At 39.9% G+C, this 16,362-nt stretch overlaps 1 protein-coding gene across 17 annotated transcripts in view; it reads left to right on the top strand.

Annotated features, from left to right (window-relative positions):
- PDLIM5 (PDZ and LIM domain 5) overlaps nt 1–16,362 on the top strand; it is a 423,776-nt gene that overhangs the window by 227,944 nt on the left and 179,470 nt on the right. For 14 of the 17 annotated variants that reach the window (XM_029597605.1, XM_029597592.1, XM_029597612.1 and 11 more), the window contains 2 exons: nt 11,009–11,038; nt 15,675–15,827. The exons of 2 other annotated variants lie outside the window; for them this stretch is intronic. In XM_029597605.1, coding sequence (XP_029453465.1) covers nt 11,009–11,038; nt 15,675–15,827 — 183 coding nt within the window. The remainder of the gene's footprint in view (nt 1–11,008; nt 11,039–15,674; nt 15,828–16,362) is intronic. One more of the 17 variants, XM_029597617.1, reaches the window with a different exon arrangement.

The following is a 16,362-nucleotide window of genomic DNA, read 5'->3' as shown; positions in this document are numbered from 1 at the left end:
TAACGGTACTTTATGCCCTTCACTGGCTTCCAGTACAGTGGAGAATTAAGTTCAGAGTGGCCATGCTAATATATAAGTTCCTGGGCAACACATCTTCCTCATGGATTTGTGCCACTTTGTGTATCAAAGGCATTGAGATTGGCCCACTGCACCCTACTAAATGTTCTTTTGTCCCGTGAAATGCATTTTGTTGAAACCCCAAGAGAGATTTTTCAATTTTGGGTTCTTTATTATGGAATTCACTCCCTGAACATGTACAGCTCATGACATACACTAAGACATTTAAAAATATGTTTAAAACATTCTTGTTCTGACAAGATGTGGATATGCCAGATTAGTTAGGACCATTTGCTTCTTGTCTTGGTCTTAGTTCATGGCTGGCTAAATAGTCTAGATTATGAATCCTAAAGTGTTGTTAGGTTTGTTGTCCTATTGTTCAACTATGTTGTATATTTTTGTTAATTTTATGAATGTAACTTTGTACTTGACTTTGGATTTACTGTATGTGGTTTATAAATCTTTTTAAATAAGATGATTTTTTCAGACATGTCTTTGAGGCTAAAGATGTGGGAGGCAATTAATCAGGTCCTTTTACAAAGTATTTAATATAGCCTTCATAATGTTGGCTGTGGCCACTGGTGCTCCAATGCAGGTGTGGCTCAGAGGATGTGCATGTCTCAATAGCAGATATTTCCTGTACAATAGAGGACCTTTTGGGGGTCAAGGTGAAGGAGAAATAGTGGATCTGATTAAGGTCCATAACTTAATCCTGCAGACACTCTCCTCAGTTGCAGAATAGCTGTCAACTTAAACTCGGAGACCTCCTTTCCAAGGAAGTCCTTTTGTTCCTTCCGTTGGCAATGCTGTGAACAACTACAACAGCATCAGTCCTTGCATAGGCACTTTCAAAGTAAAAGAAGGATGCCCAAGCCGGTACCCAGTTTTTGAGGCAAGTCAACATAACCTCCCCTTCAGTTCCAGTAGGGGGGGGGCCCAAATTCTGTCCTTTCCAGAACATTGGAAGTCCATCATGAAGGACTACACTATTCCTAGGAATAGTGGAGTGCAGTTATATTTTACACTTTGCCCATCTTCCACAGAGTCATCTGCCCAGAGGATCTCTATCAGTCTGCTGTTAACCCAAATATAGTTAGAAGTGGAGTCACTTAAGACAGAGCCAGTATCTGGCTCAGTCGTCAGCTCAATGTGCTGCGGCAGTCAAAAAAGCAAACAAAGTTAGGAATTATTAGGAAGAGAATGGTGAATAAAATGGAAAATGTCATAATGCCTCTGTATCACTTCATGGTGAGACCGCACCTTGAATACTGTGTACAGTTCTGGTCGCCACATCTTAAAAAAGATATAGTTGTGATGGAGAAGATACAGAGAAGGGCTACCAAAATTATAAAGGGAATGGAACAGCTCCCCTATGAGGAAAGACTAAAGAGGTTAGGACTGTTCAGCTTGGAGAAGAGATGGCTGAGGGGGATATGATAGAGGTATTTAAAATCATGAGAAGCCTAGAATTGGGTAAATGTGAATCGGTTATTTACTCTTTCGGATAATAGAAGGACTAGGGGGCATTCTTATGAAGTTAGCATGTAGCACATTTAAAACTAATCAAAGAAAGTTCTTTTTCACTCAACGCACAATTAAACTCTGGAATTTGTTGCCAGGGGATGTGTTAATGCAGTTAGTATAGCTGGGTTTAATAAAGATTTGGATAAGTTCTTGGAGGAGAAGTCCAAAATCAAGTTGACTTAGAAAATAGCAACTGCTATTACTAGCATCAGAAGCATGGGATAGACTTAGTTTTTGGGTACTTGTCAGGTACTTATAGCCTGGATTGGCCACTGTTAGAAACAGGATGCTGGGCTTCATGGACCCTTGGTCTGACCCAGTATGACATGTTCTTATGTTCTTAAAGGAGAGGAATGAGGGTTTCTAGTCCAAGTCATCCTCAATTTCAAAGAAGTTGGGTGGTTTCAAATGCACGGATTGAACAAGTCCCTAGTTTGGGAGGCATTCAAGATGAACACCCTTTAGGTATTACTTCCCCTTATCAAAGTGAAAGATTGGTTATGCTTGCTGGATGTAAAGGATGTGTATGCTCACATCCATATCAATGCAAGTTCCTCTAGTTCCTTGTGAATGGAGCTCACTACCAATACAGAGTTTTAACATGCGGTCTATCAGCTGCTTCAAGGGTATGATGGCAGTGCATCTGAGGAAATAGGGAGTCTGCATTTTTCCGTGTCTGGATGAATGGCTGGTTGATGCATTCCTCTCCAGAAACACCTTAAACTCACTTCAGATCATGGTACAGGTCCTCCAATCGTTGGGGTTTGTAGTAATCTTCCTCAAATCAGAACCGATCCCCTCTGAGAATCCTCTTCATAGGGACAAGGATAGATATGTGTTGAGAGAGCCTATTTTCCATCCCAGAGGGGACTATGCTGAAGATTTGGCTGCAGGCACTTCTGAGCCAGACCAGTGTGTCATCCAGATCAATCTGGGTAATACTGGGCTGCAGCAGTGTATGTTGTTCACTTGCTTGTCGTCACATGCACAAGTTACAGTGGTCTTTGAAGCTTTATTGGGACCAGGGTGCCCAGCTGCTGTCTTATCAAGTAAAAATCCCTTCCAGTTTACAGGAATCCATCCACTGATGGGGGGGGGGACTCAGTCTTCTGATATGGTCACCAGCGCATCAAGTTATATTGACCTCAGATGACTCCAACATGGGTTGGGCAGTGAGCTGGTGCACACCTAGGGCATGTCGTCAGTGTAGAAAATTCCGTGCATATCAATCTGTTGGACTCAAAGGCTATTTTGAATGCTCTAAAAGCCTTCTCTCATCTTCTGTTGGAGAAAATTATTTTAGTGCAAATAGACAATCAGATGGCCATGTTCTGTGTGAACAAGAAAGGAGGCATGGGCTTGTACATATTATACAAGGAAGTCTTGAAGGTATAGGCATGCACCTACAAACACCAGGCTTTTCTGGTGGTGACCTATCTACTGGGTGCTCAGAATGTACTGGCAATTAGGCTCAGCAGGGTTCTCCAACTGCACAAATGGTCTCTAGACATGAGCAAGGCCAGTGGTCTCTTTTGCCTCTGAGATAGGCATCTTTGCTTTAGAAGCTAGTTGCAAACCTTTGCTCATTTAGACCAAGCAGGCAAAGATTAGTGCCCAATGCAAATACACTAAGTTGGAGCAGAGGTCAGTTGTACTCGTTACTTCCAATTCTGCTCATCTCCAGGACACTGTAGAAGTTTCAAAGGGACAAGGCCAGACCTCGTTCCTCCAGTATGGCCATGTCAAGTGTTGTTATCCCTACCTGCTTAAATGTGCACCCAGCTCCCAATATGACTGGGGCACTCTGTCTCTCATTTCTCAAGAGGACAGGAGTATCTGCTATTTGACTCTCCTGTCATTGGCCCTCACAGCATAGATGTTGAACGTAAGGTAGTCTCACCTCTTCTCTTGTTCAAGGAGGTAGAGGACATTCTATTTTCTCAAGGAAGTCTTCCATATAGAGTTTTTCCGGTTTTAACTAGTAGAGGTTATCCATGTGGTGTGCTGCCTATAAGTGTGACCCTTTGTACTGCACATCCAGAGTATTTCTTAACACCTGTTTCTTCACCTTTCATCAGGCCTGGCTACTTTGTTGATCAAGGTTCATCTGAGCATTATCACAGTCTATCCTTTTCAGGTGGAAAGGAAATCGATTTCTCTCCATCCTCTGGTAGCTAAGTTCATAAAGGGGCTTTGGCACACCAAGTCACCAGTCAGAAAACTGCCAGTGCCTTGGGATCTCCATGTGGTACTGGCACAAGTCATGAGACCACCTTTGAGGCCCTTTCACAGAATGAACTTTGAAGTTCCTTACTTGGAAAGTCCTATTACTCATGACAGTAATCTCTGCTCATAAGGTGAGTGAGTTGCAAGCACTCGTCTCATGATCTCCTTATCTTATTTTATCACAACATAGTTGTTCTATGGACTCATCCAAACGTTTTCCAAAGCTGGTGTCTGCCTTCCATACCAACCAATCCATCGTGCTGCCCACTGATTTCCCAAAAGCACCTGCACACAGAGGAAAGCAAGCTCTCCAGTCTTGAGACTACGAAGGTCCTAGCTTACTACTTACAGAGAACTAAGCCTTATCATCAGCCAACATAGTTATTCATTTCCTTTGATCCTAACAGATTGGGACAGGCTGTAGCTAAAAGAACTTTCTCAAACTGGGTGGTGAACAACATTTCTTACTGTTACTCACTGGCAAGCTTGCGTTTTGAAGATGTAGATAAAGCACTTAAAGTAAGAACAATGGCAGCCTCAGTGACCCATTTTGGGACTACTTCCATCAAGGAGAATGGAAAGGCTGCTACCTGGTCATCTGTTCACACAGCATGTCCTGATGAGATAGTAAATCTGGACAAGCAGTTTTGTAGAAACATTTCTGCTGAGGTCAACCCTCCCCATCTGAAAGGTCCCGGGTTGTCTTTAGAATTTTACCTGTAGCCATTGCAGCAACCCTCAGCTCTGGATTCCCCATTAATGTGGCTGATTTCATCCTGCTTGTCGACGAAGAAAACATAGTTACCTATAATGGGGTTTCTCTGTAGACAGGATAAATCAACACAACCAAAAGAGCTGAGCAAACCCAAAAAATAGTAATGATCAGAACAAAAATGGGAAGCTATTATCGTATAGAAATGTTTTTGCTCTCTAAGAAATTTTTTTTATAATTATTATTTTTGTAGTTTTTATTTTTTATTTTTATATTTTATTTTATGTTTTACAGTAACTGGAATGTTAACTGGAGACGTCTAAATGTGCATTGCTTGACATAATTACATCTCAGGTAAAAGAAGAAACTGCATCAGCAAGCCAGACGGCGTCTCTTAAGAGATTTTTCTTATAGAGCAAAAACATTTCTATGCGATAATAGCTTCCCATTTTTGTTCTGATCTGACAGGATAAATCAGCCATACATTCCTCATCCACCTCCCTGGAGGGTTGACTTTTGCATATCAAACTCTGGTATGGATTGAGGAGATCATGAGGCAGAGACTGCATGGCAACTTTTGCACATGCTCAGAAAGACCTTTTTGGGCTGGTAGTTTTGAGCTCTGGTGAACTGTTCAGCACTGTTGCATGATGTATGTCACTCACTAGTGTGGAAGATTTATCCTGCTGTCCACAGATAATAGCCCCCATTACAAGTAATATTCTGTACTTTTCTGTAAACAAACATTGTGTGCAGAAATGTTATGCTCCTAAACATTGTGCTCCAATCTCATGATTTGTGTGCACAACTTTTAGGTAAATAACTTTTATGTGCACAGATCATGTTTTTTGCACATAAATCCTGTGTACAGGAGCACCAGCACCACAAATTCCAGTTTCCGTCCCATACAGCCCCAGAAACTTTACTCCACCTCTGACCAGGAGTTACATTTTCAATATTAAGAAAACCTGAGTTAAGCCTACATATCTCTTTGAATTGGGGAGTTAATACTTTGATTAACATGGGATTTGCATGGAACATCGCTAATTTGTGCACACATTTTTATTCATGTTTGCTTGCATATATTTTGTACGCACAAAAGTTTGCACATAACTGCACTCCATCTCTTATGTAGACATAGGTTTCCTTAGATTCACATCTTTAGTCATCTCTCTTTTTCATTATCACATCCCACATCCTCACAATTACATTTTCTGCATGCATGCGAACTTGCCAGGGTACTTGCCAGGTTCTTATGGCCTGGATTGGCCACTGTTGGAAACAGGATGCTGGGCTTGATGGACCCTTGGTCTGACCTAGTTTGGCATTTTCTTATGTTCTTATATTATTATTATCATAGCATCTCACATATTAATGCATTTTATTCTATAGATTCTCTAGTATTTACTTTCAATTCTTTAGCTAGTACAGACACCACTGTCTGCTCTTGTACTATTATATAATGCAACAGTCCCACAAAAGGCTTTCTCAGGTATGGATTACACAAATGTCCATAGTTAATATTTAATATATATATATATATATATACACTAAGCTCGGTTTCTTTCAAGCTTACTTCTCTATTAATCATCATGCACGCTACCAGCTATCACAGTGTAGCACGCATGGATTCATTTACTTGCACATCAGTATAGACACTCTAGCACTAAACTGAAAACATCTGTCAGTGTAGAGCTGATTTTTTTTTTTTTTACAGTGACTCTGAAGAGGGAAAGTAGTGGGAATAAAGCATGTTCCTGCTTGCTTTCAGTAGTATGGCAGATCTCTGCCTATCACAAGCATCCTCTCATGTGAGCCCTAAGGTGTCATTCTGTAGGTGAGAGAGGAAAATCATTTGCTACAGAAGGATATTTTAGGTTTTGCGAAATAGTCTTTGGTGGCTGCAGAATGGACATTGCCTACATCAAGTCCTGTAATATAAGCAAATAAAGCTAATGCATAAAACCCCCAGAAAGGATATAACATTCAAATATGAGTTTGAAAGTATAGCAATATACTAACTGTTGATATTATATCAATTATCTGACCCTGATGTAAAGGCCAAAGAGCTATCATTCCAAAAGAAATCTACTAGATGGCTTCTGCATGTGGCGAATAGATCCAAGGCATGTACTATCATGACTGCTGAAAACTCATGGTGGCATCCCTTCTGCAGTCATAAGGTCTATTATAGTTCTTGACACAAAAGTAAGATTCAGGCAGAGAAACTGAAAACTCTGCTTTGGCCTTCACACAGTCAACTCAGAAAAAAAAACCTGGAGCATGAAAACAAAAGTAACAGTCATACTCTCACAATCTAAGACCTGTGCAAGCAGTCAGCAAAGAATACAAGAAAAGTACTCACGGTGAAGGAGAAATGGGCATGCCATATGCATCCACCAGCGGCATGTTATCCTTCTGGTCACTTGTGCACTCTCCTGCCATCCTTGTCCTCTCCAGACATACACACCTTCCCACATGTTATCCTTCCTGTATTGGAAAGGAAAAGAAGTTCTAGCTAAACCCCACATCAAACTAAAGATGTTGGCTTCTGCTCAGTTCTTGAAAGAAAATAAAGGAAGAAAGAGGAATTTAGTATATGACCACGTTTGGGCATGGCTATGTAATAACCTATTAGCTATACATTCATTATTCTATTTAAAATACTGAACAGATCAGTTATCTTCAAACTATTATCACATAAGGTGATAATGTAATAAAATGCAAATTACTGCTGCGGTGTAGGAGTTGCTGTCATCCTGTATCATGATAGTGCCCCAAACAGAGCTGAAGGAAATGGGGAAGAGCTTGTGGTACAGGTACTGTAGACATCAATATGGTCAGTCAGGCTATAGGGAAACCACATGAAGGCTGCATTTTTCTAACCTTATAGCCAGCCACAAATGTAAAAATAAGCTAATAATTGTGGCCTTCCAAAATGAACGTCACACGATTGGTTGTTCATCAGATTGTATTGATTGTAAGGAAGAGGATGTCAATATAAGAAGCATAGATGGTAGGATGATATATCTAGCCTGCATAGCTTACTTGAGCAAAGTTAAATATTCATGTACACTTGTGTGATCATGGATGCCCATGTATTTCCCATTTTTCCCTACCCTCCTGCTGTGAAGTTACTTAGTATTGTTTGGAGCTGTCAGTGCATGCTAACCTAGGATGGATTTAGTGGACAATGATATTTTACATTTGAGGAATGCTGAGAAAGAGTTAATGAAGGGAAAGGTCTTTTTTTTAATGTGGAGAGTGGCAAAAAAAAAAAAGAGCAGGCCTAGTTAAATATGCAAGAGCTTTGAGAGGGCTTTTTAAAGTTTTCACATACAAGTCACAGCCTTCCTTAAAATCTGTAACTTTTTTTTAAATCTCCTGCTTATAGCCATGACATTTTGTACCATTAAGAATGAAATAATTCTGTGGATTTTATTTTCTCTTTTTCAAGTTTGATCCATGTGCAGATGGACCTCGTAAATGCTTTGGAGGATTTTTAAATGAGGTAGCCTGGTGATTGAAGTCCAGGCAAGCTTTTTTGGCCTCCGGCCCTTAGTTCTACCTGATATTATAGTTTGAGCATAATTAGTAAGCTTCCTGAACCCAAATCCAAATGTTGGTGATGTCAGGAGAGTATCTCTGCATGACCGGCAAGGGATAATGAGGGTCATGGATATTCTAATAAAACTGATATTTTAGGTGGGGGTCAGTCAAAATAGGCTTGTAAAAGGGTTTGCTGTAACATTTCCAGGGCCTCTGAGCTGCTGCGTTTAAGCATAGGGCATGATTATTTTTATTTTCCAAAGTTTATTTAAAAAAAAAAAAAACTGTCGGAAATTTTTCAGAGATTTTGAGTGAATCAGGCCCAGCATGTATAAAATATGGAAAAACAGTGAAAGGAATAAAGCAATTTGCGGAGCAATTGCTATACTAATTTGGGAGTTCAACTGAGAATAGGTTAGATTAGCATAAAATGCTGTAGGGCATACAGAAATTCAGTGGTGACTTTTAAAATGACTTTCTATAACAAAAGTGTGCTTTGAGAGTGATTTCCTAGATCTAAGTCGAAAGACATCTGTTTGTTTAGACTGATCGCCCTAGGAAACCTTTTCGGGTGTTTGTAGAATTGCCATGCTGCATGAGTGAGTTGCCTGCCATCCTGTAATATATTGTATGATATAAAACTGCTTCTGAAGTCTGAATAGAATTGGAATAAAGCTGCCTCTTCCTATGATTTCCTGCCTTCTTGCCATCTGATTGTTCCGTTTTTCTGGTCTTCACTTTTCTGCATCAGTCTGTCTGCTATATCCTCAGTGTCATGAAGGAGAAGGCAAATAATTCAGCAAACCTCTTGAGCTTTGTAATACCACATTACTACGAGTACCACCACCACTTAACATTTCTGTAGCACTTCTCAACGTACGCAGCGGTGTGCAAACACATCCCTCTTATCACAAAACTGTTGGAGTTTTGTCATGTTTTCAGTGTTCCGTAAGAGCTCTCTGCTTGGGATGAAGCAGTAGTGAGCTGCATATCAATTTCCCTGCACAGATCTAATTCAGGACTAAATATACTAAAGGGTTTTCCCCATTTTCTGTTTGTGGGAAAAATCCTTATAGCCTTAGCTGAAGTCAGTATTTTGCAAACTCGAGGTGGGGTTATGACTCAGTGCAGGGTTGCAGCCCATTTCCATCCCCACACCCGTTCTGACCGTTGTATGAGGATGGGAGAAAGCGCAGCCCATGGTAGCCTCCCTCTGCCAACTCTGAGCGCCATGAAATTCTCAGCAAACGAGCTGTGCAGTACCCACGTCATCCATACCCCCCCCACACTGTTCTCAGAGTCATGGCTGAGAAGTATAAGAGTACAGGTACTAAGTAGCACAAAGCATATGAGAGCCACGAAGAAACGTGAGTTGGCAGGAGTGTCAGATGTGGAAAGAGAATGAGTAATGGGAGGGGGAATGGGGTAGGGAGCGAGAGAATGAACACTGGGGCCGGGCAGGGTGGGGGGGGGGGGGGTAAGAATGAGCAGTGGGGGACTGGGCAAAGGGGGGAGGGGTTTACAAGGAACAAGAACTATCGCTTCATTTAGCGGTTTACATTGAACAGATTAATCAAGTTAACAGATTAGTATAAATTGCTAAACAGTTAATAAATAACATGCGAGTTAATAAATGGTTATATGATTATCTACATGATTATATGTATATATGATTATATAATAAATAAGTAACATGATTATATGATTAAGTCCAATTCAATAATGATCTCTTCGGGAAGTTATATGCTAGGGGCTGGGGAAAGAACGAATTAATTTGAAAATGTCTTTCATCCTGCTCTTAACTCTAAGGGAATGCTTGTTTGAACAACCAAGTCTTAAGTTTCTTTTTAAATGTAGCGTGGCAAGGTTCAAGGCGAAAAAGAATTTCCTCCACTTAAGTGGAGGAAATTCTTTTTGTTAAACTAATGAATGTTTGATGACTCACACTTTTGAGATCACACCAGTCCTTGATTGAGGAATTGACCTGCATAATCCTGAAAGCTTGCATCTTTAAGCGTTTTTCTGTCTTTGTATTTGTACCCCCGACTGCTTGGTAGGATTCTTGTTAGCTAGTCTGACCCACTTGTCGGAGATTCTCTTCATTTCAAAGCAGAGCAAAATCATGAAGGTAAGCTTTCTGCGTGTCTGCAGGAAAGGAAGGCTCTACTTGTGTTCCTTGCTGGTTCTCGGCCTCTTCCTTCTACCTGCAGTCATGTATGCTTTTCAAGAGCTTGCACAACACACATGGAGGCTGGTAACATGAGGTAGAAGAGCTGGGAGAAGATCCTGCCGATTTCTGGATGTGTGGAGGCCTTCTGTTTAAAATAGAATTTACTGGGGATGAACCCAATTGGAGAATATACTTAATGTGGTATAGACTGCAGTTGGTACTGAAATGTAAGGATCCAAGAAAAATCTGAAAAAAAAAAAAATCGTAAGATGTTGGTTTGATACTATAAAGACTGTAGCAAATAATTTTCTGTGCAACACAGTCCAGGAAATACAGCCAAAATATTTTTGCAGCATCTATTTTATATTCTGTCCTTTTGTACACTTATAACTTGAGTTTTTTTGGGGTTTTTTTTCAAGTAATTAGAGTTGCCTAATGCAGTGGTTCTTAACTAGTCCTTAGGACACACCTACCCTGTCAGATTTTCAGGATATCCACAATGAATGTGCATGAGATAAATTTGCATGCACTGCCTCCATTCTTTGCAAATTTCTCTCATGCATATTCATTGTGGGTATCCTGAAAATCTTCTGGCTAGATGTCTCCTGAGGACTGGGTTGAGAACCCCTGGCCTAACACATTGTCAGTACATTGCAAAAGTGTGTCTGGTGCATTATTTTTCATTTCAGAATTTAAAGCAAGCTTTGATTTTCTGTTTTAACTCTGAGCCAGAAGTATTATGTACTCATTATATGCACCCTTGCCTCTAGGGAATGCCAGACAATAAATGGAGATGCCAGGTAACTACTCGGTTGTATCACATTAACCATCACCCGTGTGGTAAAATAATATCGCACAATGCAAACACAATGGAGCCTTTATGCTACTAAGGATTGGGCATAGCGGATATAGCTATTGTCTCTACAGAGAAATTCACCTGGAGTCTTCATGGTAGCCATAAGTGGAGACAGTGCCATTTGTTTTGGATCAGAGGCTTCAGTCACAAAGCAGTGTTCTGTTTAAAGAGATGGTACTATATCTGAAACAGTTTTGCCCATCATTCATTGGGAAAACAATATCATGAAATCATTGAGAGAACAAATTTACTAAGATTTGGCTTTTACAATGAGAAGCTTATCTTCCATTCTGAAGTACAAATACCTTAACTTTCTTCTCTTTAAAATTTATATATCCTTGGTTAAAAAAAAAACAATGAAGTGTTGAGTCCAAAAACGTGTGTGCATACATATAGCTCTATCTATACAGAGAGAGAGAGAGATTTTGAATAAGCAGGAAGTAGGACATGACAGGCCATGCAGGTGGGATTAAAAGCGATAGAAATCTTCAAATCTAAAGTGACTGGCTTAGAGTTATATCCCAACATGATTGGTTTCATCCAAGCGCTGTAAAATTCCTTTAATGAAGTAGGTTTTACAGTTGCCATGAGGCATTCCAGGTTGTACCTTGTACCGAGCTATCTGCCCTGACAAGGAGGCTGGATGCGGGGAGCCTTTAGCTTTTGACCTCATGTCGTGGCTGAACCGTGGCAGCTTGTACCTTGCAGGCAGCCTGCTGTTCCCCGAGGGCAGTTTTTTAGTAACTTGTGATTAGCCTTTTAGCCTTTCAGCCTCCCAAATATCTCTGCATGTTCAAAGCACTACCTGCTGCTCCTTTGAAATGGCTCAAACAATATACACATGGAAGGAGGTGTCGCTGTGTTGTGGGCATGGGATCACCTTTAGGTACTCGAGTGTCTTCACCCATATACTGATTCCTGAAGTCCATTTTGAATTAGAAGGAATGGATATACGCAGCTGGATTTAAAGCAGCAGTACCAGTTCGATTCTCCAGAGCAGTTTGCCAAGCTCTGTTAGCGACAAATAAGGGCGATATCTACTATTTGATTTTGGTTATGTTTTTACAAATTATTGGAATGAAAGCTATGCACCTTTTGTTATGGCATCACTGCCTGTATGTAAAAATATCTCTCTTTCCCTGGGTCCACTTCTTGCTGTAGTTGCACTTCACCTGCCCCAGAGCAAGGCCTGCATGGGTTTCTGCCTTTCTTGGGTTCAAAATGATGAGAGCAGATGTACAGAAGGCGTTTTCTAAAGCTTTAAACACAGGTATCTCCAGAAATGGAATGAAAAAGGAGAATCCTGAGGATTTAGTTCATTTTAACTTCCTCCTGAATTATCCAGCAACATGTTGCTAGTGCTGCTGCTTTAAGAATTGTGATGAAAAGTTGCGTGGTCTGTTCCTGGAGCTTCTGCTTCACACGTTTCTAATCCTTTTCTTTTTCTTTTTATTAAATACTTTGTTGATTTCTGCAATACTGTAGCACTCCTCTACTAACCGTTGTGCAAAGCAGAGCACTCTGCAAGCTTCCACAATGCCGTAAACGAGCAACTGGTATTGCGATTTGTTTGATATTCATTTTCAAATACCAATTCCTTTTTTTTTTTTGTTTCCAATCCAAAGTCTTACAAGGTATATGGAATGCTATGGCAAATTACTAAATGACTGTGATATGTGCCATGCCTGCACAGCGCTAAAAACCGCCTTTAGGGTTTAAAGAATGTAAAGTGTTACAAAATGTACAGTGTTGCATTTAATCACTTGTGTTCCTGTCTTTGCTTTTGGTACACAGTATGACGTATTCAGTTACAGAAGGAATAGCAAAACCATCTCGTTTTTTTTTTTAGTTAATGTTTTGCTTAACAGGTTACGATTATGCCAGAATAATTGAGAAAACAATAACCTGTCATTTGATATTTAGGGGAAGACATCGGTAGGCTCTGTGTACTAACTAGAGTTAGTGTGAGGATTACTTGATAAGTCAATATCTTATCAATATTGTCAATAAGTCAATATCTTATCAATAATAATATTATTATAATAAATAATAATATTATATAAATAATAATATTATATAAATAATAATATTATCAATAAGTCAATATCTTATCAATATTGTAAATATCTTTATCTAATGTAAATATCTTTATCTAAAGTTATCCTCTCCTTTTTTCTTCTCTTCTCCCAAGTTTTAATTCCCTTGTTATTTGTAACTGCTCACTTCCACAGGTTACACTGTTGTTCATTGTACACCCCTGTTATATGTAAACCGGCATGATGTGATTGTATCATGAATGCCGGTATATAAAAATCTTAAATAAATAAATAAAAATATCTACCTTTACTGTTCAAAGGGTGGTGCAGGTTAAGGCTCCATCCCTTAAAGCAGGGGGTGGCCAGCTCCAGCTCTCAAGAACTACAAATAGGTCTGGCTTTCAGGATTACTCAGGGGGACTGTTGGTTGCTGGAGATATAATTCTGTATCTTGAGAGAGGCAATAACAGCAGAACTGTATTATCAGATCAAAATTATTTCCATTTTTCAAGGTTTTATGTTATACTTTAATGTACTATCCAACTTATATGGAGAGGGCTATTTTTTTTTTTTAAAGCATTCATGTGATCAGTGACCTGGTTTATCTAATTGAAGCAATAGGGTTTTGCTTTGAAATAGTGTGCAGGTTTAATTATAGACCCCCACAATAAAAAAGGGACGAAATTCTAATAGCTTTAGCATTAGCTTTGTGTGTGAAAAAAATTGGTTATGGTTATGGTTTTAGATCTTCCTGTTTAATATACAAATGCATATGATAATTATTTTAACTAATAGTAGGATTTTATTTTTTAAACCGGTCCAAGCAGTTAAAGATTTTTAGCATCTGTGTACGTGTATTTTTCTTATCTATTACAATATCAGCAATCATTTTGAGAGGATTTTGCAGATGTTTTGAGGCAGATTTCTACTACTTGGCTCAGCTGATATATAGGCACAGCATCTATGCTATATTAACCAGAAATGTAGAAATCAGCCATTATTTTACTGTTTCCAACTATAAGCCAGAAATAGTATGACTTTACCCCTCTGTCCTTAATAAGAATGTCAGCTACAAATCAAGCACTTAAAAGATGCATCTAGCAAGTAGATTGTGTCTGAATAAAGCAGCTGGTTCTCTTTTTATACAAGTACATACCAGCCTCCATGTTTCACTGCACAAAGCTCATCCAGGTATGATGGCAGATAAGTGCGATCGCCATCTAGGGGTGACCCTGTTCCCTGTAACCACTCAGTGCCATCTCCTGGGCTTCCCCTTTCTCCCGGGCCTGCTAAGGAGTGCTTCCTCAGGTCAGTAGGCAGAAACGTAGCTTCACACGGAGCAGTGCTAAAGTGCCTCATTTGTCCTGCAGGATGGAGACGGCCATGTTGCTATCTGCTAGGAGACGAGGAGAGAAAGCCCAGAAGAGAAGCAAAGAGCTCAGGGCTGAGGAAAAGCGAGATGGGGGTGGAGGTAGTATTTAGAAAAGAAGAAATTTAGGGGGAAAACGGATTTTTATCAATACCAATACATATATATTTTGTAAATCTGGAGACTTTGCTTCTTAAATTTGGCCCCCACCCCTCTCCTCCAGAATGGAAACGTTTCTGAATGTAACCTTGTACATGTATAGAATTAGCATGGTCTCATTTCAAGCATCCAGATAGAAATGCTGGTATATACGGTATCAGGAGAGACAGGTTATAGATTGACTGGGCCTGGGATTGGAACTCGGCTGTATGCGGTAGAAGCAGAGAAGGGTGTATGAGCATTGATGTGGCAGCGCTCCTCTCCACTGCCTTCAGAAAAATTAGCCCAGTCAACAGCCTGCCACGCCCATATACAGAAATCCATTGGGAAGATTAAGACAGCATCATTTTCTTAATTAAAAAAAAAAAAAAATTCCAGCATGGTTTCTAATATCATTTGGATTATCCTCTTTTAAGATGCTGCAGCTTCAATGAAGATGCAGATTGCCTTGCAGACCCTCCCACTCCCGTGTCAGTTTACAATTAAACAACAAAACAAATAATTCACGTATATAAAATAATGCTGAAATACCATTTCCTAAATGTCACTTACAGGTAATTTTTTTTTGTTTTGTTTTGGGGAGAGGAATCTGCAGAATTTTTCTTTCTTTCTTTTTAATCATGCTGTCGATAGGGAAGCTTATAATGTGGTAAGCAAAATGTCTTACATGCTGAAGCTTGTGGTGATAGGAATCTCAAACGGCAAACACCTTGCCATGGTTTACAATAATGTCGCTTAGAAGTTATTATATGTGTCCTCGTGCAAAGCATAGCACCTTTGCATCAAAACCTCGTGGCCTTGGGTAATCACTTTCAGGTTTTCGTCTCTCAAATTTGAAAGCAAAGTGAATCTCTCTAAAAATCCACTAAAATTGCTGCCATTAAAGGCTGGTCAGCTGAGAATCTGAAGTAAGTTGTGGTTGTAAAGCACACAGCAATTCATTTTTAGCTATTTTTTTTTTTAATTTTTCCGGTGTTTCTATCTCTTGACTTCTTTTAATGTCTGTTTATCTTTAGCCAGCAAATTCTCCCAGGTCTGTCCGCAGGTCTGTGTAATGGAACAGAAGCTCAGACTTCCTCTGCCGCTCCCGGCAAAGAGTCGGTATCCACTCAGACCAGCGAGAATCCAGCTGTGTGGGTCATTCAGGCAGCCCCACTGCCAGCCGTGAGGTCTGCTTCCCTTTGTGCCTGTGCTGATCCCAAATAACAGCCCTTTCCTCACACCAGCCTAGACAGAAACCCCATTTCTCTGTTCCTTGGGATTTTCGTCACGTAGGGTAGCATATTGAAGGAAAGAATTCCCAGTCAAAGCATCAACTCCAGTTTTGTTGCCATGATTAAATGTTTTTAAAAAGAAATTTGTCTGATTCTGTACAGCTTTTAGAACTGTGAAATACTAGTGCTAGGAAAAACAAGTTTAGATAATTCGACAAAGAAAACAAAATTATTTAGGTGTCACCCCCCTCCCCCCACCAAACAAACACACACATACACACACACACAATCTGTGATCATCTTTATTTTTAGTTCATTCCTAAGGAAATGGTGCTAAATATTTGTTTGGGAGCTTCCATTTGGCTGCTGTTAAATTGGACCCCCTGTGTATTCCTCTCATGAACAGAGTATGCACAGCTGCTGAGTGGGTTTAGGGACATGAATATCTATATATTGTATACATGACAAAAAAATGAATTACCCAAGTGTA

The sequence above is a fragment of the Rhinatrema bivittatum genome, chromosome 1, assembly GCF_901001135.1.
Source record: "Rhinatrema bivittatum chromosome 1, aRhiBiv1.1, whole genome shotgun sequence".
In the NCBI taxonomy this organism is placed as follows: domain Eukaryota; kingdom Metazoa; phylum Chordata; class Amphibia; order Gymnophiona; family Rhinatrematidae; genus Rhinatrema; species Rhinatrema bivittatum.
This window is presented reverse-complemented; position numbering and strand designations above follow the sequence as displayed.